General features: G+C 44.2%; 1 protein-coding gene across 3 annotated transcripts in view; it reads right to left on the bottom strand.

Moving 5' to 3' along the window:
- The window catches only part of CDK14 (cyclin dependent kinase 14), a 387,005-nt gene that overhangs the window by 249,618 nt on the left and 111,096 nt on the right, over positions 1-26,291 (bottom strand). For 2 of the 3 annotated variants that reach the window (XM_018554835.1, XM_018554837.1), the window contains one exon: positions 16,357-16,602. In XM_018554835.1, coding sequence (XP_018410337.1) covers positions 16,357-16,602 — 246 coding nt within the window. The remainder of the gene's footprint in view (positions 1-16,356; positions 16,603-26,291) is intronic. The other variant, XM_018554836.1, reaches the window with a different exon arrangement.

Below are 26,291 nucleotides of genomic sequence, written 5' to 3'. Positions count from 1 at the left end.
GCATTTCCCTGCAACGAGAAGGGCACCTCCCTGAAATCACTTTTTTCAGGTTGGGATCCCTGCAAATGGTTACTGAGATTATCATTGTGTTTTATTGCTACAATGCTAACTTTGATGAGAATTTCTGCCATTGCCACGGGGTATAGGCACAGTGGCAAATTGACATCTGCATTGGCAAAAAATTCACTTTGTTTTGATTAAGATTTTTCGTTATTTCGGTATTCGGGTGAGAAAGTCAATTTGTTTTGTTATTTGGATGTATCTGAATCCAACAATTTTGTTCATTTTGGATGCGTTAGATAATTCCGAACGAACATTACCACCGAGCCAGGATTGTGGGGGAAGAGGTCCTTGTCTTATTCGACATGGGGACACGGTGCTTTTCCAGGAGGTCCCACTGGCAAAGCACCCTCCAATGTTGAGGGCATGTGGCCTGGTATGGTGCAGGAGGGGGGCGCTCGTCCCCCAGCCTTTCCTGCTCTGCCATGCTGCTGCTTGGATCAAGGGTCTGTGTTTTGTTTTTGGTGTGGGGGTCCCCCCTAAAATTCTTAACAAACCTAAAGGGCCTGGTATGAATTGGGGAGGAGACTCCACGCTTTTTTTTTTTAACGTTTAACAACATAAATTCATTTAGAATGACATTCGGGAAAAATCTTGGATGCATCGGAATTTCGGTATCGGAGAATTTCTGATACGTTCGGATTCATTATATTATTCATTCGTTAATACAGATGCATCCAAATGTCTGAATTTTGAACATTTTTATGAAATGCAGATGCCAGAGTGAGAATTTGGCGGAAACAGCATGAAAGCATGCACTCCACATGCATGAGTACAACCCTTCAAGCTGGTGGGGGCAGTGTTATGGTTTGGGGCATGTTTTCCTGGCATGATTTGGGCCTGTTTAATTCGTGTGGAACAACATCTGAATAGCACAACAGACCAAAGTATAGTTGCTGATCAAGTTGATCCTAACACGTTGATGGCGTATCCCAATGGCGATGGCTTCTTCCAACAAGACAATGCGCCATGCCACGGTGCTCGTATTGTGCAGGAGTGGTTTCAAGAACATGGATACTTTACCTTGCTTTAGGTGGCCCCCCACAATCACCAGATCTCAATCCAATTGCAGCATTTGTGGGGTGAAGTTGAAAGAGCCATAAGGCAGCTGGTTCCACAACCATCAAATCTCACAGAACTGGACAGTGCTATTCATCAGGCATGGTGTAAGATTCCTCGCATCACCTTTCAACATCTCGTGGAGTCAATGCCAAGAAGAATCGCCGCAGTATTGAAGGCAAAAGGTGGCCCAAGGAAGTACTGATGGGGTGGTCATAATAATCTGGCCACTCAGTGTAATTACAGTGCCATGGATGGGTATATTTACTGTCGCATTAGCTGGAATTCTGTTGCAAGCATCTACTTCTCTTTCATTAAACAAAACTTTCTATAGTATTATTTTAGCTAATGTTTATTTTGAGTTTTCCTTTTTTCTACTTTGAGGTGACGTTCCCAATCTCAGTTTCATACTAAAAATAATGCTCTCTTGAAACTTATTTATGCCCTAATGTCTTTAAAGGTTTCTTTTTTGCCTCATTCTATATACTATGCTGTTTGTTCTCTATTCCACACCCCCTCATTCTATATACCATGCTGTAGATTCCTTATTCCACATCGCCTTATTCTATATGCATGCTGTAGATTCCTTATTCCACATCGCCTTATTCTATATGCATGCTGTACATTCCTTATTCCACATCGCCTTATTCTATATGCCATGCTGTATGTTCCCTATTCCACAGTGCCTCTTTCTATGCACCTTGTTTTATTCCACACTGCAGGTTATATGAGACTGTTAGAGATCACTGCTATTATCCTTTTTTTGCAAATCAATGCTCCCACATTTGTTCTCTCTACAGTCCCTTTAAAAATGACTTGTGACACATTTGATATTTCTGGCAGCAAAATCCATTATAAAAGATCAGAAGCAAAAAAACATTAAAAAAAAAAAAAGAGACAAGGGAGGGATTGCATAGAAAACAGCGAGACCGTGTTAACCACTTGCCGTCCGCCCATTGTAAATACACAAGCGAAAGGCAACCTCTTCCCAGCGGGTGGACGTACATGTACGGGATTCTTTTTCTGCTCGAGGCACAAGCAGAATCCCGCTGGCAATGTAAACAGCCGGGATCGGCTATAACATACAAGCGTTTGGTCAACACACAGGGATCACAGGGTAGGTTAGGAACATTTTAAATGACAAAAGCTCCTCAACCGCAACCCAACCAAATCGACATACTAAGGAATTGGTCACTGAACACAACCAACGTACTGAAAATTGTTATCCAAGTCACTGAACCAACCAACCTACCAAGGAATTTTATTCAAGCTCACTAAGAAACCCATCAGGGCCGACTCCATAGTATCAAAAATAAAACTTTAGTAAGTTTCTTGTCACATCTTGTCTCAGTGATTACTGTCTCTCAAACGTCAGTAAAATTTCTCCTACACACAGACAGCAATATGAACCGGACAGAAGCCATGACACTTCCCTACTCTACTAAAGGAGTTTTTATTGCTCTACTTGCTCCCAGCTAAAGAGATTTCCCCTCAATAAAAAAAATCTGACAGTGATTCAAATCCTTTCCTGCTGTATCCATAAAAAGAAAAGGTTTTGGTATACAAACTCAGCTCTTTCTCACTATATGTACAGTACACAAAGAGGCATCATCCTCAAAACATATAACACAATATAATGCCTTCTATATGGTATGGGTATACAAAGATTTTCTCAGCATTAAAATTGGGTATAAAATGATATGACTTGATCCCTGTGGGTGCAATTCATTCTTGCCAGCCATCATAACAACACCTGCTTCTTTTTTCAGGAAACTCCAGCGAGACAATAAAACTGAGTCTTAATGGAAGATTAAACCGACAATCACCTGACGCCTCGTACACAAGCTGTGGGGATTATGTGTCTCCATGCATTTTTTATGGCAGAAAGCAGCTTGAGAATGTCAGACTTTATCACTACAAGAACTTTCTGCAGCAGCTCATTTTATTGTTAATTTTGGTAAGCATGGGCGCAGATTATATAGTATTCGAGAGGGGATTCTTAATTAAGTGGAATGATGCTATTAATATAATGTTGGGTATTGCTTGTTTTATAGAGGCAGTCAAGCAGGGAGGAAAAAACACTTGAGGTGAATCGGTGATTGGGTTCATTTGAGGATAAAGCTGCCAATACGCATACAGATTATATGCAGAAAAGGGTTAAGACATTCTGTACTGGATACACTGCATGGTCAAAAGTTTGCGAACACCTGACCATCACACCTATATGAGATTGTTAGATCATGGCCAAAAATATAGAGACCCCCCACACACACACCCCACCACCTCTACTGTTGTGGAGATAGCAGTATCCACTCTTTTGGGAAGGCTGTCCACAAGATTATAGATTGTACAGGTAGATATTTGTGCTCATTCAGCCAAAATGCCATTTGTGAGGTCAGCTACTAATGGTGGTTGAGAAGACCTGGCTAGCAATCAGCATTACAATTCATCCCAACTGTGTTTTAATAAAGTTGAGGCCAGGGCTCTGTACAGGCCACTTGAATTCCTTTAGAGAAAACACCAAGTCCAAAATCAAATCAAACCATGTCTGTACGGAGCTGGGTTTGTCCACAGGGGACAGTCATGGTGGAACATAAAAGGACCATCTCCAAACTGTTACCATAAGGTGTCAGGAACCGGATATGAACCCAGGACCTCTGCTGTAGCTGGTAGTGGTTCTACCTGCTGAGCCACCTTAGAGCCTTGGATAGCACCTTGCCTGATCTCCTGTGTAACCCTCAGTTAAACCTAGTTTCTGCTGAACTCTGAACTCCTTGCTCCTCCCTTGAACTTCCTATTTAAGCCATGCTTCTGCACTTCCTGTTTGCCAGATTATTGTGCTCCTCCCAATATCTTGCTTCTTTGTTCCTCCTGTGATACAATCCTCTCATACTGCTACCCGTGTACCGACCTTTGACTGCTGATTCACCGACCATCATCTTCCACTTCATACCTGACCTTGGCTACTGTCCTCAGCTTGATCTCGGACTATGCTTCTGCCTGCTCCTATACTACTACCGTCTGCTTGTGTACCGAACTCGGCCTGTTTGACTACGACTTTGCCTGCGGTTTCAGCTACTGGACTCCGAGCCGGATCCAGATCAAGACACAAGGTTGGAAATCGCAGAATTGTCTAAAAAAGTGTTTTATACTGTATCATTAACAATACTCTTCACTAGATACCTGAACTCGATCATGTGGAGAGGTGTCTACATTCTTTTGACCATATACTTGTAGGTGTCAATTACCTTTTGGCCACATACTTGTAGGTGTCCATAAACTTTTTGGCTATAAGGTGCGTTTGTTTTGGATAAAGTTGGAAATGTTTAAAACCTGTCAGTTTTCTTTTTTTTGCCATCTGTATGCCATTGGGGAGAATTTCCATCACTTTCAGTAACAAACACACAAGCAATTCATAGGAAAACTCTTCAAAGTAAGCTTCCCCCCTTACTTTCTGTTACATTGACAGCTGTCAAATTTTGGATTTCTCATCACTTTTGCATGAGGAGACAATGGTCACCAGGAAATAACACAGTTGAATCACTCCAGTGAGAACACCGGCAGCAATAAAAACAGATATGGGTTCTACTTTTGCTCTCTATCCAAAACTAAGAAGAAAAAGAGTTAACCCTTCCGTATCTACCACTCAGTTTTGTGAGGTTTGACCCTTTAAAGCAGCCTTTCTCAACCAGGGTATCATGAAATCCTAGGGTTCCCCTTGTGGTTTTCTATTGGTTCCTTGAGCAGTCAGACGATTGATCTCCCAGCTACACTGACCACCAATGCAATGGTGCAATTTTTCACTAACCACCAATGTAGGGAGGTGCTTATACACTGACCACTAATTATGGATTAGCTCAGTTTCGGACTAAACCCAGTCCAAACCCGATCACCTCCAAAGAAGGAAGTGCCATGGGCACTTCCACCCAATCAACTGTGGGCCAAGCATTCTGTATCCACAGCTGCATGTAAACAGAGGCGGGATGCTTGTGCTGATGTCATTTTTCTTATATGGCCACATAGCCATGTTGGGTAAATGGTCCGTGTTCAGGAGAAGCTCTTTCCGGGTTTGAAAGAACTCAGATTTGGATCAGGTTCAGTCCTAACCTGAACTCATTGTTACACTAAATGTTAGAGGGCAGGACAATTTTTACGGTTTCTTTTTTGTTGTTTTTATTCATTTAAATGTAAGATTTATTTTGTTGTATAGCACAAGGAAGTGTTAGATGATCCCCCCTGGGGGTCAAATATAGTAGGTACACCAAATTATTATTTTATATAAACCTTTCTATAACTTATTATATTCATACTCATGTTCTATGAGGTATAAATCATTTCTAGCAGGTATTCCCTGAGACCTGAATATTATTTCAAGGATTTTTCTGAGGTTTACCCATTTTGCAGCACCAGATGTAATTACTGCAGCAATGTGTTTACACTCCCTTAGCCGACTGTCTGCTTTCATGTAAAAGTTGGGCAGCTGCAAAAATCACCTCTACATCCCTGTACTATATCTAATAGACTTCTTATGTCCCCTTAAAGAGGAACTGCCACCACCACCTATGTGATAGCAATTAAATTAAGCATCAAAAAAATTAAAGTTGAATAAAATAAATGTGAAAAAATTGTAAAGCCCCCCGTCCCGTGTATGTGCACGTATGCATGTAAACACAGGCGTCAGGTGTGCCTACATATGAAGATAAAAATTGCACCAAACATGTTGGATATTGCAATACACACCAGAGAAAGAGCAATAATTCTAGGGCCATTACTCTAGATTGATGTTTTAACATGTGTAAATAATGGAAAGAAAACAGCTCCGCCAGTGAAAGAGTTAAAGGTTGAGAAATGCCGATTTAAACTCACAAATGATTTTTAAAAGGAAAAATTGTAATTTGATGCTGTTGAAAATCATTTTCATATCAGAAATGGAAAGATTTAAAAAAAAAAAAAATAAGGAAAAAATTAAAAAAAAAAAAAAAAAAAAAAAAACTCAATATGCCACCGAAAATTATGGGAAATTGTCTTGGTCTCAAAACCTTCTTTATATATTCAAGCATTGTCAAAAATAACCTTCAATTTTACACATGCATCAATCTTTTCCAGATTCAATCAGAATGTCAAAAGATCGAATGGATTTATTGCACCCCCCTCATTCTATCCTCTGGAGCCCTTGGAAACACCACAGTGCTTCCAGGCATGGGGGGGAGTCTGTGACCACCTCCCTGGTGCCGAGCTCAAATAGCTAGGCCCAATCATTGCCTTGTTAGCCCCCATTCACCAGTGTGCGAATCCAGAAGGGCACCAACACCAGACACTCAAATTATTATGTTATTCTATTGGGCCCATACACATTTGAGAGATGGGATGTCTGTCAATGCTACGAAAAACGAAAGGATCTTTTTTGGGGGAAGGAGTGTGTATTTTTGTACCCAAAAGACTTCAATAGGAGCGCATAAAAAACACATATTACGTGCATTATATGTACAATTTTGTGCCTAGCAACTGTATTCTCATCCTAGTATCTAGCTTTCCATTAATTAAAACGTGTGAAGTACATAACTACATATGTACAAACGTGCCAAAAAACCCACAAGAACCTACCAAAGACCACACTTAATGAAGGCTTAAAGAGGGTAGGAAGTCCTAAAAGCAAAACATTTTCTGTCCTGTAGACCCAACAGGAAATCTCCCTAAACTAGGGAAAATCTTCCCTTCAGTTGCCACAGAAACAAGTGTCCCCATTGGAAGACACCTCCTCTCTTCCTGTTCTGGGAACAGCTTAAACCTTTTTTTAATCTTACTCCACTACCAGTCCTGGTGACAATGGTCAGCAAAACAAACAATGACGGTGAATTTTCCTAGCAGGGGCACACGCAACAAAGCTGACAGAAAGGCCACACTCCCAAAACAAAAAATACATGGTTTGGATTCAGGTGTATTAAGTGCAGATAATGTCCACAAGTGGTTAGGAATTCTTTCAAGTGAACCTGTTACTTTGCCCTGAATGGTCGTTAAGTTTATAGACAAATGAAAAATGTAGCCTTTTTTATGAATGGAATTTCAATCCCCAAAAATAGGTAATCCCTACTCGTTCACTTGATTAATACAGCAAAAGCATGTAATACCCTACTATGGAAATCACCAAACCCCCCATTGGTTGGTATGAAACCATGGAAGATCTCACTGCTTCCTTAAAATCACCTGGTTCTACTAAATTGAGTTCTCATGCTCGCCTGAGTTTAATCAAGCCCTTTCTGTCTAATAAATTCTTACAGCAAGAAACTGAAACCCTTACCCCCTCCACCCAACTGGCTACCCTCAACTCCTGCCCCCTATTGCTCCCTTCTCCCTCACCTATTCTTTCCCATCCTCTCCCCATTTTTCCATTCCTCCCTACCTACTCCTTCCTCTTATGCCCTTCTCTCCCAGTGCCCCCCAATACAATATCTACCTTAAGTTCTAGACCCTCTCCCTTTTATAGAAATAGCACTATGAAGCATGAAGGTATTACTCATTTACTTTATTCATTTTTCTCTTTATCAGGTTACATTCCAGTACAATTTGCCATAATGTATGCATATACGAAACCTCATGCAGGTTAATGTGTATAGTTCATATTTGTGTACCCACCACCCCTTACTTACAAGTAATCCCTACTCAATTGGGCTGCTTAACGCAATGTATGCTGTATCTGTCTTTGATTGTACTCTCCCCCTTCCTATTCCTCCTTTTATGTTGTTAAAAATATTTAATAACTTAAAGTAAATTTATTTCAAAAAAGAAAATAAAAATGTAAAAAAATAAATCATAAAAAAAACCTCAGCCTTGCTAAAAGCACTAACAGTAAAACACGACCTCTTACCATCCTAATGTTGACATTTACAACCCAGTCGAGTAGACAAGGCCACAATGACAACCGCAGTCTGCAAATAGGTTCACTGATGGTACACTTCCTACCGGCGTTCTGCAGAGCACCATCAGTATGTACAGAGATCAATGAAAAGGCGGATAAAAATCACCTTCTCATTTCCATGACATTTCCCAGAACAGCCGGAGACATCATAAAAAAAAATGTCCTTGTGGTGAAATACATTTCACAGCATTTGGGAGCCGAGTGTTACCTTTATCTGGAAAGCCTCTGGTCTTTTCACACTTTCCTTTTACAGAAACACATTTACTGAACAAAACATTTTTTTCCCGTCTGAAGCTTGAATCCCTTTGTGGCCAGTGGTCATTGGTGCCCGGGAGTTGAGGTCGAATTTAGCTGGGGCAGTTAAGACTATATATCGGAGGGCCCGTTCACACCACTGCATTGTGGTAACAAGCAGTGACAAATGTGTCAGTGCATTGAGGAAGTCCATCCTATGGGCATGGCCAATAATTAAGTTTGCAAACTTCTAGATGCATATGGTTATTAGGCGTGGGATAGAACTTATGGAAAATCAACATTTTTATTTTTTGACATAGATACCCTTTAAAAAAAGTTACAGGTTTGATTTAAGGTGCAATGCAAAGGTTTAAGGTTTAGCAGCCACGATGCTATACCACAATATCACCACCCTGGACCTTACAAGGGGTACTGGCAGATACCCTTGACTAAGGAAGCCAGGGAAAAAGACAGCTTTTTCCACTCCAGAGGGTCATTTTCAATATAAGCGGATGCCTTTTGGGTTGCACTCAGCCACGACCACCTTCCATGGGATGGGAGATATGCATCACCGCTGTTTGGGTTGTGGTCCCTTTAAGAGCAGCCACAGGGTTAAGGAGTTTAAAGGTCGGCAACTCCCAGAGAGGAGTGTAGGGAGTTGAGGAGAAAGAGCAGGGTCAGCGCATGCTGTAAGCGCACAGTGCGCAGAAGTCGCCAACTGCCTGCAGTCAATAGCTACAGACCTCCAAAACGTCTTTGGCCTTCAGATTGGCACAACAGTGTGTAGAGAGCTTCATGGAATGGGTTTCCATGGACGAGCAGCTGCATCCAAGCCTTACATCACCAAGTGCAATGCAAAGCGTCGGATGCAGTGGTGTAAAGCAGCAGCCACTGGACTCTAGAGAAGTGGAGCCGTGTTCTCTGGAGTGACGAATCATGCTTCTCTGTCTGGCAATCCGATGGGCGTGTCTGGGTTTGGCGGTTGCCAGGAGAACGGTACTTGCCTGACTGCATTGTGCCAAGTGTAAAGTATGGTGGAGGGGGGATTATGGTGTGGGGTTGTTTTTCAGGGGTTGGGCTTGGCCCCTTAGTTTCAGTGAAGGGAACTCTTAAGGCATCAGCATACCAAGACATTTTGGACAAATTTCATGCTCCCAACTTTGTGGGAGGAGTTTGGGGATGGCCCCTTCCTGTTCCAACATGACTGCGCACCAGTGCACAAAGGAAGGTCCATAAAGACATGGATGAGCGAGTTTGGGTTGGAGGAACTTGACTGGCCTACACAGAGTCCTGACCTCAATCCGATAGAACACCTTTGGGATGAATTAGAGCGGAGACTGCAAGCCCGGTCAAACCAGTGACTAGTCCCTTTTAATTATAGCAGCATGTTCTGGGAACACATGTGACCACATCCATCTGATAAGAGGCACCTTGACTGATGGTATAGACTATCATGTAATAACCGCTTCCTGAAGGCTCCGATTCCACCCAATGCCTATTAAAATATTTTTCATTTCCTGTGAAACAATTATATCAGAGCTCATCTACTCCTTATGCGGTGGCCACAATTACTGCAATATTATAAATCCTAAATCATGCGGCTTCCCTGCAAAATCTCAGCAGTGGAGGATGTACAATAAAACCGGCTTGGTTTCAGCACTCATGTTGGATCTCTCCTATAATTATTTCCCAACATAAGTGTGAGCATTTACAGGTGGACTTGTCTCCTCTGTTCTGCAAAACCTCCCTGCTAGACTTTGACATTATTTCACCTTTCACAGCCCACACACTCAGACTCAGCCAACAGAACCCCTTACAGTATATAACTGAAATATCACTATTATATGGACTCGCCTATTGATGTACATCTCTAAATCTCTACCATGATTTTCTATCTGCTGTGTTCCTTTGGGGAGATTTCCCTAGAGCTAAAGATATTCCCTCTTAGACAGACTGGAGCAGGTGTGCCCATTGGAAGATTTCCACTCATATCCTGTTTCAGTGACAACTGTTGTATTTTGGATTTTCCATTGTTTTCAATCCCATTGACAATGCCCCCCCCACCACCCAAGACTAACAGGATAAATCTCAGTGGTTACAGAGACACCAATAAAAATCTGACAGAGGTTCTATCCAAAAACTAGACAGATGATTTGGCTGGAGATACACTTGGAGATCCAGAGTAGGGCTGTTGTTTGAGCCCCATCAGAGTGTGCATAAAAAAAAGTCTGCAGGCTCTTGTATATGCAAGCTGTACAGCCCTGCAAGAAACATAATGCGGTTGTCAAGCAATTGTCCCTGAATGCAACTTTGACATTAGTATTTTAGGATATACAACCCATATGTAGACAACCAGTGTGAACCCAAAATTGTGACAAAATACTGAAAGCAAACCGGTCAGATGTATTATGACAACCCTGTTACCATTTTCAAAAGCTCTGAACTGCATCTCCCTGCCAAGCAGAGATAATACTTGCCTACCTCCACTGGTCCCTTGCAGACCTCCACAAAGTTGATATACAAGTTTGATTAAGATATATAAAATTTGCTAAAAGATATTTTAGATTCTACACTTCCAGGAGTGTTCCCTCACTGTGCTCTGTGGTTCCATACACAGACCCTTATGTCACTGCTGCATCCTGTACTGAGGTAGGGGGTCAGTGGATGGAACCATAGGGTGCAGCTGGGGACCATGCATTTGGCATACCTAGAAGTATCAAATCTAGAAGATCTTTCAGCAAAATGACATATTTCGATACAGTGGAGTTTGGCATGGGCAACAGGACAGGTGAGTATTAACTATTTGCTTTGAAGGGAGCTGCTGGACCCATGTAAGGCCCCTTTCACATCCGATCAGGTCCGCCTGTCAGTTTTACAGCCAGACCCGATTGGACGCTCTATGGAAGTCTATGGGCAGCTAGGTTTAAACGGACGAGTGTCCGTTTACACCTGGTTAGCTCCGACTCGATCCGGTAAAACAGACGGATCATTGATCCGTTTCGATGGACCGGAGGTAATCTGATGTAAATAGACACATGTCCGTAGACATCAGGTTCCCCATAGACTTGCATGGGGTCCGGCACCTCCAGTTTTTTTTCTCTATCGCAAGATGTGACATCCGCTCTGATCAGGAGAGGATCTGTTGATCCTCTTCTGATCGGCCAGTGAGAAAGGGGCCTATGTATGCAAACAATGTTATCTCTGGAGTCCAAGCTGGACCAATGTAAGTATCTATAAAATTATATATCTGGAGTTCAGCTTTAAATACTAGAGTACCCTAGGTTTTGAGATTCCCAGCGTGCCCCAAAAAGTGCAGAAGCTACCTGGAACTAGATCGGAGTAGCAGTTTAGTCACTTTACCACCAACCACAGGCGCACACTAAAAAGTATTAGCTGACACTTTTAGATTATTTTATATTCTTTAACTGCCTCTCGGCCGGCCGTTGTGCTTACACGGCCGGCCTGGAGCTTCTTGGATGTAACAGGCCGTGGATTTATATTTCCCGTGTGGGAAAGACGCAACATTTAAAAACAGGCAGCGATGCCCGTTAACATACAAGCAATCCGCCGGCTATAGAGCCGGCGGATCGCTTGTATAATCTGCCGGCCCGTGCCCCCCTCCGCGGGCCCTCCTCCCGTTGCCACGCTGGTCCCGGGCTCTGCTGTACCTGGTGCGAGCCCGGGACCAGCATAGTGCCTCTCTGACAGGGGATCAGAGGGAGATCGGTACACGAGCTCCCTCTGGGCCCCTCTCCGGTGTCAGAATGCAGAAGTGATGTATATTACATCACTTCCGCATTCTCGTGTCACTCTCCAGCTTCGGACGCTGGAGAGAAGCTGATGAAGCAGATATGTGCTTCATCAGCTTCTTCAGGGGTCCTAGGTGACATTAAGGGGTCTTGGAGACCACTAATGTCTCCATAAAGAGGACCTGTCACTTATTTTGCTATCACATAAGGGGGTTTCTTAGCCCCGTATCTGATAGCAGAGCCCCGTATCTGGAAAAAAAAAATGTAAGTTTCCAAAAACAAAAGTTAGACATAAAAAAGAATTTAAAAAAACAAAAAAATGTTTTAAAGTCCTCACCCTTACATACACGCAAACATGCGTCAGGTGCGCATACCTGCGAAAATGACGATTGCGCCCATTACGCCGCACATGTTACATATCACCGCGAACGTCGCAGTGAGAGCAATAAATTTTAGGGCCATCAATCACTGATAACACTAAACTGATGAGCGGTAAAAGCTTTTAAAGCGTCGCCTATGGTCAATTTTGGGTATGGTAGTTTTTTTGCCATTTCGCAGGCGCACTCAATTTTTAAGCTTGACATGTTTGGTGTCTATTTACCCGACTTGACCCTGTCTTTAATATTTTACCAAAATAATTAGGTAATAATTGTTTCCTAACAATGTAAAAAAAACTTTTTTCCCCAAAATTTTCAGTAATTTTACCTAAATATAGCGAAAAAATAAAAAACTTGCAGTGATGATTAAATACCACCAAAAGAAAGCTCTATCTGTCCCCAAAAATGGTATAAAATTCATTTCAGTACAGCGTTGCATGACGGAATAAATGTCAGTCAAAGTACCGCAGCGCTGAATACTGAAAAATGGCCTGGCCAGGAAGGGGGTGTAAACACCTGGTCTTCAAGTGGTTAAATGAATATCCAAAATATGATTTATATTATACATGATCTAGACCCTCCATTCTTCAGCTGCTCCTATGAATGCAGCCTAGGACATACTGTAGGTCCAAAAAAATTACAGAATATGGGTTTGAATTGGTATAATATTGGCTCCATCTACAGTGATGTGAAAAATGCCCAATTTATACCACTCTCATTGCCTTTTACAAAAAACAGTTGCATCCCATAGTCTTCACCCATCCCTTCATGGGAAGCAATTTAAATGTAAAAATTGTACAATTAAATCATGGATTTTCATTTGACATTCTTTTTACATTTTCCCAAATGAGGGTCTAGTTTGATTGTGCATTGTGCGAAAATTGTCCTTAAATTGCACACGTTTTGCCAAAGTGGCATTGAATATAGAAAATTGAGCTTCATGAGATTCCATCCCCCGCTGTGCTATGAACTCTGTTCCATAATCACTGTTTGAGGTTACCTGAAAGGGTCTGTGCACAATCTTCTGTTCTATCACTTCAGAACCCAAAAAAAGCTTTATGGACTTTGTAAAGGTTCATTTTTAGAAGAAGCTCAAACATGAGAGTTTAGTAAAACAGAGATCAGCAGCAGCATAGGCTTTACATCCCAGGGACAAATACTCAAATCTGCAAAGTGTATCTGAAGCTGAAACTTTTATTTTGAGTTTTGAATAGTCAGGTAGGGTTTGCAATCCTGTCAGGTTTTATAATTGTCTGTGCCCCTGCTGGAGAGATTGGCCCTCTCAATTTGTTGTAGAAACCATTGACACCGGGTCCAAAAGTGAGAGAAAATCCCAAATGTTAACTTCTCGTGGGAACAGGGGGTAGATCCTCCAGTGGGGATACTTGCAGTGACACCAGTCTAACAGGCAGACACACATTTTCAAGGGAATGTATAATCTTTGATACATTTTTTAATTGTAAAGAAGATCAATTTGATGTAAATAACATAGTATGTAAGGTTGAATAAAGACCAAGGTCCAATCCAATCCAGTTCAAGGTCATCAATGTGTAGTAATATTTATAACAGAAACCTTGTTCCTATGTGTAATTTATATATGGCCAACGGGGCAAGCCATATTACTCAATACACACTCAGGCTCTGCTTTCTGTGCTATTCTGCTCTCTCTCACAATGCATGTCTATGAGTCAGCCAGCCTATTGAAAACCATGCACCTCCTATGTGCAGGACCGGATTTACACTGCCTGCCGCCCCAAGGCCAGTTCCCGCAATGCGAGCATGCTAAAGGAGATGGTCGGAGACTGTGGACGTACTAAGCAGCTGGTCAGAGACTGTGAACATGCCACAGGAGATGGTCAGAGACTGTGCACATACTAAAGCAGGGATCCCAACCTGAAAGCAATTTCAGGTGATGGAGAACTTCAGGTCCCCCTCTGCTGATTGACAGCAGCAGTGGGCGGGTGCAATAGCTAGTTTGCTATTGGATATTGCAATTTGAAATAGGAATCTAGCTATGCATTCCTATGCTGGGTTTTTTTTTTTTTTTTTTTTTCTAACTGACGGCGGCCCCGATGTCAGAAAAAAAACAAAGCAGGGAAAGGTTTACTCTGCTCAATCGAGCAGAGTAAACCTCTCCGGGAGTAAGTGTTTTTCACCCGGGCGGCCGGGAGCCGCTAATAGTGGGAGACTCCCGGAGCGTCCGGGAGAGTTGGGATGTCTGCTAAAGGAGAAGGTCAGAGACTGTGGACATACTAAAGGAGAAGGTCAGAGACTGTGGACATGCTAAAGTAAATGGTCAGAGATTGTGGACATGCTTCAGTAGATGGGCAAAAACAGTGGACATGCTAAAGGAGATGGTCAGAGATTGTGGACATATTACAGCAAATGGACCATGACTGCAGACATGGAGGAGTGGTTGGAGACTGGGGACATGCTGTTGGAGACGGTCAGATTGGGAACATGTTCCATGGGACTGTTGGAGATAACAACCATTGCGTCCCTTTTGCAAATCAAAGCTTTTACTTCTGTAGAAGCATTGATTTGTAGGAGTACAGTTAATGACTACCTTCTTTACAAATGATATTCCTTGCAGCAGGACCTATTATAGAAGGTAAAAGATCAGAGAAAAGAAAATACATAAAAAAGGACAAAACAGAAAAAGTAGGAAAGTTTGAAAGAAATGTATCCAAGCATTTAACTAGAAAAAGCAAATATAATGGGGGGAATTTATCAAAACTGGATCAGACAGAAACTGGAGCAGTTGCCTACGGCAACCAATCAGCATCTCTCTTTAGTTTGCTCAGTTGAGATTTGAAAATGTGACAGAGAAGCTGATTGGCTGCAGTGCAAATCTGCTCCAGTAAATTCCCCCCAGTATCTTTCCTTCACTTATGTTCTAGTGATGGCAGTGCGGTATGGTGCAGTAGTTCTGTCGGTGCAGGTATTGCGCAGGGCCGTCTTTAACGTGGGTCAAAACAGGCAGTTGCCCTGTGCCCAGTCATTGTTGTGGGGCCCAAAGAAGCTGCCCCTTGTGCCTGCAAAATATACACATGCTGCACTGTTCCTGCCATATGGGCATATGTTTATGGGGGGGGGTCCAAGAAAATGTTTGCCCTGGGTCCAATCAACATTTAAGACAGCACTGGTACTGCGTTATGGTGCAGTAGTTCTGGCAGTGCAGGTATTGCGGTATTGGGTCAGCAGTGCAGGTACGCAGTATGGTATAGTAGTTCTGGCATTGCAGGTATTGTGGTATGGTACAGTAGTTCTGGCATTGCAGGTACTGCAGTATGGCGCACTAATTCTGGCAGAGCAGGTACTACGGTATGGTACAGTAGTTCTGGCAGCGCAGGTAATGCGGTACGGTACAGTAGTTATGGCAGCGCAGGTAATGCGGTACGGTACAGTAGTTCTGGCAGCACAGGTAATGCGGTACGGTACAGTAGTTATGGCAGTGCAGGTATTGCGGTACGGCACAGTAGCTATGGCAGTGCAGGTATTGCGGTATGGTACAGTAGTTCTGGCAGCGCAGGTAATGCGGTACGGCACAGTAGCTATGGCAGTGCAGGTATTGTGGTATGGTATAGTAGTTCTGGCAGTGCAGGTACAGTGGTATGAGGCACTAATTCTGGCAGAGCAGGTACTGCGGTATGGTACAGTAGTTCTGGCAGTGCAGGTACAGTGGTATGAGGCAGTAGTTCTGGCAGTGCAGGTACTGCAGTGGTTCTGGCAGTGCAGGTACAGTACTACCAACCAGCAATTACCTAATGATCTCATTAGTGCAGGACCCTCAACCCATCTATGGCCACCCTTATACTGCATGTACAGGAAGCATGTCAAACATATGTTGCAGGTTCTGTCACATTGCTCTCTCTGTAAAAGTAATTTCACAAACACCTGGCGATGTCTACGACGGCAATCCTGATCCCACCAGACTCCCAACCCTGTGCACCGTTCTTACCGAGCTGGGGCTTGAATGTCGTCTGACCTTGGGAGACTCCTTCCCCACGGACGCGCTCCTAAAGTTAATGCATGCATTGTTTTCTGAGTGCACCCTCTTCACCTGGTTTGCTGCTTTTTCGAAGGGGTCGAAGCTGCTCTGAGTCCTCTGAACACGCACTTTCTTGTCCTCAGGGATGGTGTCCAAATGTTTGATCACCGAGTCCATTCCCTGGCAGTTGCGTGTAGACATCTTCGTGACACATATCTGTGAGGGGGAAGAGGAGTAAAGAGCAGGATGATTACCACAAAGCGAGTGAACAATAAACACACGTACGTCTTATCCCAGAGGGTACAGGGCTCCATGTGAACATGCCCCTTTCAGGGATTGAGGACTCGACAATGGCTCGAGTAATCAATCCCTTTCCACTGAAACATAAGATGCTTTTATCCACCTGTAGTAACCCAAACATGAAAACACCAATACAAACTCTACATACTAGTGCGCGACTCCTCTGCAGACCTTCAAGTACCACGCTGAACTATTCTGAATGAATTCCACCTTCAGTCAAATATATTTAAAGGGTTAGTCCTCCCAAGAAAGAGTTTTCAGGGGTTTTTTTTATAAATGAAAAAGGAGTTCAAGTAGAACTGAAGCCAGAACTAGTTAACTTTTAGGTTTGGAAAAAGAGTAAGGGAAGGTTATAACTAGAGGTGCACCTACATGGAAATTTCAAAACCGAAACTAAACCAAAATAAAAAAATTGTCAGGCCGAAACCGAAAATGTTAATAATTTTTTCATTTTCTTTTCATATTTATTTTTATTAAATATTTTGATGTTTTACTTTTAGGGACTTTGGGGAAATATCGGGGGTCTAAACAGACCCCTGATATTTCCCTTTTAAAATAGATAGAGATAGGGGACGCAGAGTCCTCAATCTCTTTTTCTGCAGCCCATTATAAATAAACAGGAATCCTCTATACTGAGTGTTCCTGATCATTCATAACATGAGAACAGAGTGTGTTTACTATAACCACAATCACGAATGAACAGGAGGTGATGTAGATCACTTCCCATTCATTCTTAATTGTGGATATAGTAAACATACCATGTCCTCAATTATCTGCAAACACTCAGCGATCACTGACTGCTTGTACCCGCTCTTCGGCAGGAGAGACGCCGGCCACTCGCAGCGCTCTCCTGCCGCAGCGCTCGGCCGCCTGTGACACTTTCTCACCTCCCCGCTAGGACACAGAGCAGCGCCCAGCGGGGAGTAAAGAAAGCAGGGATGTGCGGCTGTATAGGCAGAAAAATGGCACTTTCGGCATTTAGCTCAAGGTGCCATTTTCGCCCCAACATGTTTTGGCGGCCGATATATCGGTGCATTGCTAGTTATAACCCTGGTCAGCTTTTTTGACATCTGTATCGCATTGGGGGAATTTCCCTCAACTTCCTGTCTGATGGGCACAACTGAAAGTAAGGAAATCCCTCCAAGGTGAGGGAAATCCCTGGTCGTCAGCAGGGTTACCAGAACTAGTGTCCCCATTGGAAGAGTGAGACGAAATCCCTCTAAAGTAAGAGAAATTCATGGTGGTCAACGGGCCACCACAACTAGTGTCCCTAGTGGAAGATCCCCATCTCTTTATGTTCTGACAACCCACAATTTGGGATTTTCTTTCAAGGTCACCAGGACAATTAGAGGGGGTGAATCTCCATAACGGTCAAAGTTTGTTTATATCTGTTGAGAAATCTGTTGGCGAGATCCCAGCTCTCCATACCCACTGTGCCCATCATGAGAGCCCCCCGCCCACCTTTCATTTTAAAATTTAGAAAATACAAAGCTGGCTACAAAAGGGATTGCATTTCTGCCATTTTCTGCTAAATTGGTCAAAATTTGACCCTGCCGGTGTTGGTTATGTATTTAGATGAAGCACTGAGATCTTGAGGAATGCTGAATTAAGTTTTACTTGCTTAGCAGAATATACAGGAATACAGCATCAAACATACAGTATAGATCATACACAAACATGCATATAGAAAACCAGGCCTGCACCACAGCACCATCTAGTGCCCAAAAGACAATATTACATCAGCATAAGCTGTTGTATTTCCAACAGCCGGTACCACTTTGCTTCATGAAAGCGGATAATTAATTTGACTTTGTCGATGGAGCCGGGGAGATGACTCCATCTACAGTTGGATGGGGCAATAGAGTGACTTTTCTTGTTCAATAAACACACGTACGTCTTATCGCAGAGGGTACAGGACTCTCTGTGAACATGACCAAAAAGTGCAAAGTGGACCGGAATTATGATAGGACAGGTGTGGGCAAACTCCAACCCTCCAGCTGTTGTGGAACTACAAATCATGAGGCAATGCAAGATTCTCACAGCCACGGGCATGACTCCCAGAGACAGATGCATGAGGGGATTTGTAGTTTCACCACAGCTGGAGGGCCTGAGTTTGCCCACCCATGTGGTAGGGCGATCTCTCTGCTGGAGGATCTTCGATATTTACTCATTTATTACAGGCATTTATACAGCGCCAACAAGTTGCGGTTTACATTTATATCAGTCCTTGCACAGATAGACACAAATACTAGGGCCACCAATTCATCTACCACCATAAATACTAGGGCCACCAATTCATCTACCACCATGTCACTGGAGTGTGGGATAAAAACAAGAGGAAATCCACACAAGCACAGGGAGGACATGCAGACGGTGTCGTGCCCAGGACTCAAACTGAAGTCTACCATGCTCAAGCTGCAACTTATATACCGCCTTTGGGTGAACTGCTCCTTTAAATGGACAAAACCAATATATATATTGGTTTTGTCCTTTTGTCCATTTAAAGGAGCAGTTCCACCAAAGGCGGTATATAAGTTGCAGCTTGAGCATGGTAGACAGTCCCTGGCTTCTAATAGGGACAGCACAGTGGCTCAGTGATTTGCACTTGCAGCACTGGCGAGATATATATATATATAAATTTGAGTACCGATCCTTATTTGATCATTTCCTGCAGATAATGTAATAGAACATGCCAGTGTGCTCAATGAAGGTGAGGGAGTCTGCCTAATATAAAGCACCCAACCAGTCGTAGCACTGGGCCCTGACGTTGTGCCACTGGGGGGAGCACGGAAACGAAGAAGAGGGCCTGGCTCTGGTAATCGCCAACATTTGCCTCCTGGGACTACACACATGCACTACTTCAGTAACCTCTGAGGTGCCGACATTTTTTGATGGGGTGGGGCTACACTGTTTTTTGCACCGGGACCCTGAGGTTTCTAGTTGTACCTCTGAGCCATAGTTAGGGATGCACCTATACCGTTTTTTCCAGTATCGAGTACCAATATTTATCTTTTGGTGCCCGCCGATACCAAATACCGGTACTTCCAGGAGCATGGAGCCGGCTTGGCCGGCTCAATGCTGATTGGCTGGGAAGCCGGCTACCCGGGCAATCAGGAACCCGGGCGAGCGGGTCATTACCTGCTGCTAGGAAGTTTTGGTATCGGGGAAGGCATCGAAGCATTTGGGCGAGTACTCGCCCAAGTACTCGATATCGGCACCCATACTAGTATCGGTAACTGTGCATCCCTGGTCGAAGTGCTATCAGGAAGCCCTGTATGGGCTAAGCACAGGTTCACGCTAAGGCAGCTGTGCAATTAGATACTAGACACCCAGATGAAGTACATATAAGGGAGCCGTTTTACCTGCCAAAAGGATTTTTATTCTGTCTGCCCAGTCTTGGGATTTACAGAACCCCATCACACAGCACAGGCAGATGACACCCCTTGAGTTGTTACGCTCACAGACAGGGGCGTAACTAGGAATCACAGGGCCCCATAGCAAAATCTTGTATGGGGCCCCGTGATTTCTAGATAAGTCCACCTGATAACCCAAACTGCCCACCTGAGGGTGACCCAGCAGAGCCCACCACAGACTCTCTATGGAGGGCTCTGCAGGGTCTCGGGTGTTGCTGTGAGGAGGTACATGTGAATGGCTGCGTGTTTCTCCTCACAGCCACCAGTGACAGCCAGCAGCCTGAAATGCCATAGCGACCCAGGCGGCCCGCACGGCATCAGGGGATGTCCTGGCCTGGCCCCCCTGTGCCCCATAGCGGCCAACTGGGTCGCTATGGTGATTGTTACGCCACTGCTCACAGACAGCATAGGGAACCCAGTCATGTACCCTCTCCACCCCCAGCCTACTGACTAGGAGAGTGATGAGCTAACCTCTGCTCACTCTGATGTCCCCCTCTATCAGCATGTTCCTTGTCAGCGCATTTGCACGCAGCACATGTTACTGGCTCCCATTCCTGCCTGTAAAGGTGATTGCAAAAAAGCGGATAAAAAGTCAAATTCAGATACTTGTTGCATTTAAAAAACACATTAATGATTAATGAATGAATACAGAGCAGTGTTCCTTTGCTGTTCTAACATTTCTTTTAACCAACGTTCTGAAAAGCAATGGCAGATAACAGGAAGTGGTGTCTCCAGGCATAATCCCTAGTGGGTGACAGCGACAATGCTGTCCCCGGGGTCACGATGGAAGCGTATGAATCGCCTGCGTAGGGACAAAACAAAGACAAGACGGGCGGGGTCATACAAGATCAGAGATCTGCCTGCGTTTGTAACGCTTGTCATGCAAATTATGCCGAAGCCGCCGTTTTATTTATGCAAATAGACAGTGAAAGAGTAATTCTCTATTCTATGGGGAAAAAGTAAACAATTCTTAAAGCAGAACCAGGTAGCAGAAAATAACAATGATTAGCCCATCAAAAGATAAAAATAACAAAACCAGTCTTTGCTGCAAAATTCATCTTCACTCTAGAAATCTTCCCGCAGTACTTTGTTCTGCCACTAGATGTCCTCGGTCTGGTGGCCAGCATCATTCAACCCACTTCTTCTGAGCCCTGGACCCATCCCAGCCTGTAATTGGACAGTGATGAGCTCATCTCTCTGTCACTCTGCTTTCTCTTCCTATTAGCATGCTTCTTGTCAGCACGACATGATTAGCTACTTGTTCTGCATCTTCCTCTCACACTCCAGCTCTGCTGTATAGAGACTGCAAAGAGGCTGATATCAGGTCATATTCAGGTACTTACACTGCCTGAATTAAAAAATAAATGTAACGATGTGTTGTTATTATTACAGAGCTGCATTAATATGTGTCTTTTACATCTGCCTGGAGTTTAGTTTTTAAAGTGTACCTGTGTTTACTCCAGAGCTGCTAAAGCAAAGGCAAGCAGTTATGGTCACAAAGCAGTCACATACTTCGGAGCCATAAGGCCTCATTCACACAGCTAAAAGTCGGCCCGTACAGATCCGTGCGTCGTGCACGGCCGTATCGGGCCGCTCCTGGGAAGGACAGGTGCTGCGTGTGATTGTACGCAGCAGCCTGTTCTTCCCTATGGGTGTCCGTGATCCATCCTGTCTGCGTCCTAGTACAGAAACCCGCACGGATGTGCATCTCGGTTGAGCGTACGGCCTAGGGTTGCCACCTTTTCTTCAAGCGAAACCCCAACACTCTAGCAATGCACAGACATTTTTTGGGGCGAATGAGTCGTAGCTTATTCATGTAAATATCACAGTTGAGACTGTTTTCAGTGGGGGGCCAGTAGCCCCTATCTTAATTTTGGTTCCCCCTGTCTGCCTGACATTTGTGTGCGGTTTTCTGCTGCCATGAAACCCGGACACAGCATTCAAAACCTGGACTGTCCGGGTGAATCCTGGACATGTGGCAACCCTAGTACGGCCGCGTCCTCCCTTAGGCTGGGTTCACACCTGGGCGTACTATAGGCGTGTTTTTTCTGCTCGTTTTTATACCTCCCTGGCGATATGATTTTTTTTTTTCCTTTATTTTCTCTCTTTTTTTTTTTAACTGTCAAACTTCCCGCCGGTTCCGCCACCCCCTGCAACACGGACAACAAGGGACAGAACCCGGAAGACGGCAGCGGCCGGAGGACACATCGGGGATCGCGGACAAAAGTAAGACCTACGCTGTATTCCCGAGTGTGGCTCGGGGTTACCGCTTTGTTAACCCCGAGCCACACGGGATAAACCATCAAATAAGGTGCATTTTTGATAAAGAATCTGATTTGTGTCAAAATCCCTCCTCCCCGGGGGTCTTCCATGTGCTCGGATCAGACACATTGGTAGAGAAAATGGAATAAAATACGTCTCGGTCCGACAGTTGGCACAAAGACGCATTTCTTCAAGAAGTGAGAAGGCCTCTGAAAGGCTGTTTTGTGGAACAAATGTTTCATGTTACTGTAAATCGATAATCCGAGCAGAGATCCCGCCGCAGAATAGCTATTGAGCGGTGAAATGAGTGTTTAGTACAACCTGTGACTGAGGCTCTTCTCCGTCCTGAGCGCCGATCGTTGGGAAAACCTCTAGATGACTGCTGCCGTGGCGCTGCGCACTTCATGATACAAGTGCCAATATATGGCTTTGTTTGACTTTCCTGTAAAGGACGAATCACCGTAATTACATCTTATCGGCAGGATTTGAAGAGTCAGTCCCTGGACAGCCAGAGCAAACAGAACGCCGGCCCTGGTGTCAGAGCTGCGGCGTCGCCGATCATATCGCTCGCAAGGAAAAACATTGCTCTCTAAGCCTTGAAGCAAACAAACAACCGCGAGCAAACATGCAGCCGGCCCTTTTAATTTTAAAAAGGTGTCTGCATATTAAAATTCCCAAGCAGCCGGATATTTAAAGGGCAACTCCATCCAAGCAGCCAACACAGTTGGAAAATCTATGTAGAAGTTCTGGGACTTGGATATTTCTGCACAAACTCAAATGATTCCCCCTCCTGTGCTGCATTATAAAAAGGTCCTCAGTAGACATGTGCGATTCGTGTAGTTCCGAATCAAAATTCGGAAATTCAGACACATCCGAATTTCCAAATCCCAATGCATCCGAATGTGTCCAAATCTGAATTTCCGTTTCCGAATTTCGGATCCAGTCTGAATTTCGTTCAAAAACTAAACTGGATCGGACATGTGACTTTTCAGGCCAATCAGATGTGTTTTTTGGTTTAATGCATCCGAATGGGTCTGATCACGAATTTTCGTTACGGCAACATGAGAGCCATATACAGTATATACATATAATGAATTTCATGCGGGAGCTCCCGCCATTTGTGTCTGGGAGCCTCAGCTATAATAATATATGTATGTGGCTCCCAAACCCGAATGGTAATCTGGAAATTTGGATCCCAGTGATTCCGCATTAGGCCCCATTGACACTGAGCGATTTATCGCACGGTAATTCCCGCGATATCGTGGCTATTTACCGCGCGATATCTATCTCCAATGCATGGCAATGGGGCCTGGTCCGTCGCTGTCGCGGGTCGTGCGTCCCTACAGCAGGACCCTTTTTGGAGCGGATTTTGCTGCGATTTTAGCTTGCTCAATGCAAGCATTTGCGCGATATCGCGCAAAATGCAAATCGCGTGACAAATGCGCGATTTGCTCAATGTGAATGGGGCCTTAGTATTAATATCTGTATATGGTTTTCTGTGGTATTCGCAACGAATATTCGGAAACTCATCCGAAACTAACGACAATTCGGATTTCTTCCGAATCCAAAACCCGAACCAAATTGAATTTCGGATCCGAATCACGAAATACCTGAAGCGAATGTCAGCACCTTACATGTTTAGTCCTGTGGGCTGTCATTAAATGACAACAAATGAGCAGGGATGGCTGTGACGTCACAGCATACTCCGCCCATTGCATTCATTCGGTCAGGGACCCGTTTAACAGCTGCTGCACAATGTCAACAAATAGGCGTAGCCAGCTGTGATTTCACCGCTAGCTCTGCGTTGAACCCGCATCTGTCAGACTTTCATTCTGCGGTGGCAGTTCGTCGGGCATCAGGTTTTTTTAAAATTTCTATGAGTTGGCATCGTCGTGGGCAACGCTGGACATCGTGATTGGCCCATGGATTAAGTCGGTGGATCAATTCTGGGGATTTTTTTTTTTAAAGTGTGGGCTCTTTATTTACTTTTTACCTTAACCTTTTAGTGAATGAGTAGGAGTACCCCTTAATCCTTCACTGGGGGGGGGCAGCATCTGGCTGCCCCCTTTAATAAAGGAGGTACCCTGATGCAAATAAACTCGCCTGCCCGCAGACCCCCACAATGACCGGGTCAGGGTTGTGGCGGAAAAGGATCTTTTCCTCATCAGCACAGGGACAAAGGTGTTTTTCCAGGGGGAACCCTGGAACCCAGGGGGCAGCCTGGAAAGGCACCCTCCCAATGCCGCCTACCAGACTTAAAGGGCCTGGTATGACTTTTGGGGGGAAACCCACACACTCTTTTTTTTTTCAATTTGGGAGGTCCCTTCTAACTTTCCTACCAGACCTAAAGGGTCTAGTATGGATTGAGAGGGGGACTGCACACCATTTTTTTTTATTTGTTTACATTTGCAGGGAGAACAGTCTGCTTCGGCTTTGGATGTGACTTTGGCTCAGCCGAGCTGAAGGATATGCGTTCGGCTCGGCTGAGCTGTTTGGCTGCTTTTTCTGCCATTGTGAAGAGTCCGTACATCAGCCCTGGCGGCCGAAGTGAGCCGAAGGATTAGCCGAAGCTAGTTATGTCCTTTTGGTTCTTTAGTGAATAACCCCCTTACTAATTATTCTGTTCCTCCCTGAGCACACCCAATCCTCCCGAGCATACACTGTGCATATGCAGATTTGTGGACAAGGGAAAGCGCTCGTTTCTCCCTGAGCATGCGCATTCAGTGCACTGAGCATGTGCAGATGAGGGAGCGCTCGTTCCACGCTTGTGCCTCCTGAGCTCAGTGTGGCTGCGACAGAGGGGAGTGCACTAAACGTGTGCAGATTAGGGGACAAGAAAAGCACTTGTTCCATGCACATTCCTGTGATGATGGGGGCGCACCCAAATTTTAGGCTGTAAATACACTTTAAAAGTAGCTCACCCTTAACCTGCTTTTTAAGCATATAGAAAATTAAACAGGTGAAGTCATGACACAATAAGCCCCGCCCTTTAGGACCACACCCACGCAATGCCTCAGCGCCTTTTTTTCTCCTGTTTGGCAGAAGTGCCCCTTCCAATTTCTGCCAGTCTTGGCACCAATGCAGATCAAGATTCTGTGGCCGGGTGAACCATCCAAAGCATATAAAAACATAAGTGGAGGGAATGAATGTCTAAATCTAATGCTGCTAATCCATTTAACGGTGTTCCAGAAAGCCATTTCAGAAACAGATGGCCCCATTAGTAAATGTTTTCAGCACCGAGCAGAAATGTGAACAAAATTAGAATATGTTAATAAAGTGCATGTACTCACCCTTATGTAATCATTTTTATTTTGACAGCACAAAATTAAAATATTACGCATCTCTACTGGCGCCCATTCACTAGGATCCGGCCCAGCACAGCATCTTACAGATCAGTTATGAATCATCAGGCTGCTCTGGCACTGAGCCCTGAGCACAGAGACTTTTACACTGCAAGAGCAGGACAGAAAAGCACTATACATTGCCTCATTTCCCACCCTCGGCTTATATTCGAGTCAATACTTTTTCCCAGTTTTTTGTGGTAAAATTAGGTACCTCGGCTTATATTCGGGACGGCTTATACTCGAGTATATACGGTAGTCAAATTTTCTTATACACACACATTATATATATACATATACACACCGAGTGGCCAGATTATTATGACCACACCATCAGTACTTCGTTGGGCCACGAGATGACTTCGTTGGGCCGCCTCCTGACTCCAAAAGATGTTGAAGGTGATGCGAGGAATCTGACATTGCACTGTTGCCCTTCTGTTGTCTTGTACCAGTCTTGCCACTCTCCGTTCTGCCCTAACATTGACTAGTCGCTGACGGCCACAATTCGCACGTTCAGACCCAGATTTTCGGCTGACAGTCCAGTCTTTAAACACTTTAACAACAGCTGCTCTTGAACATTTAACGAATT

This window comes from Nanorana parkeri, unplaced genomic scaffold, assembly GCF_000935625.1.
Source record: "Nanorana parkeri isolate BGI_ZX_2015 unplaced genomic scaffold, ASM93562v1 scaffold174, whole genome shotgun sequence".
NCBI classification, from domain to species: Eukaryota; Metazoa; Chordata; class Amphibia; order Anura; family Dicroglossidae; genus Nanorana; species Nanorana parkeri.
Note: the sequence above shows the minus strand (reverse complement) of the source record. Positions and strands in the feature narration are given on the sequence as shown.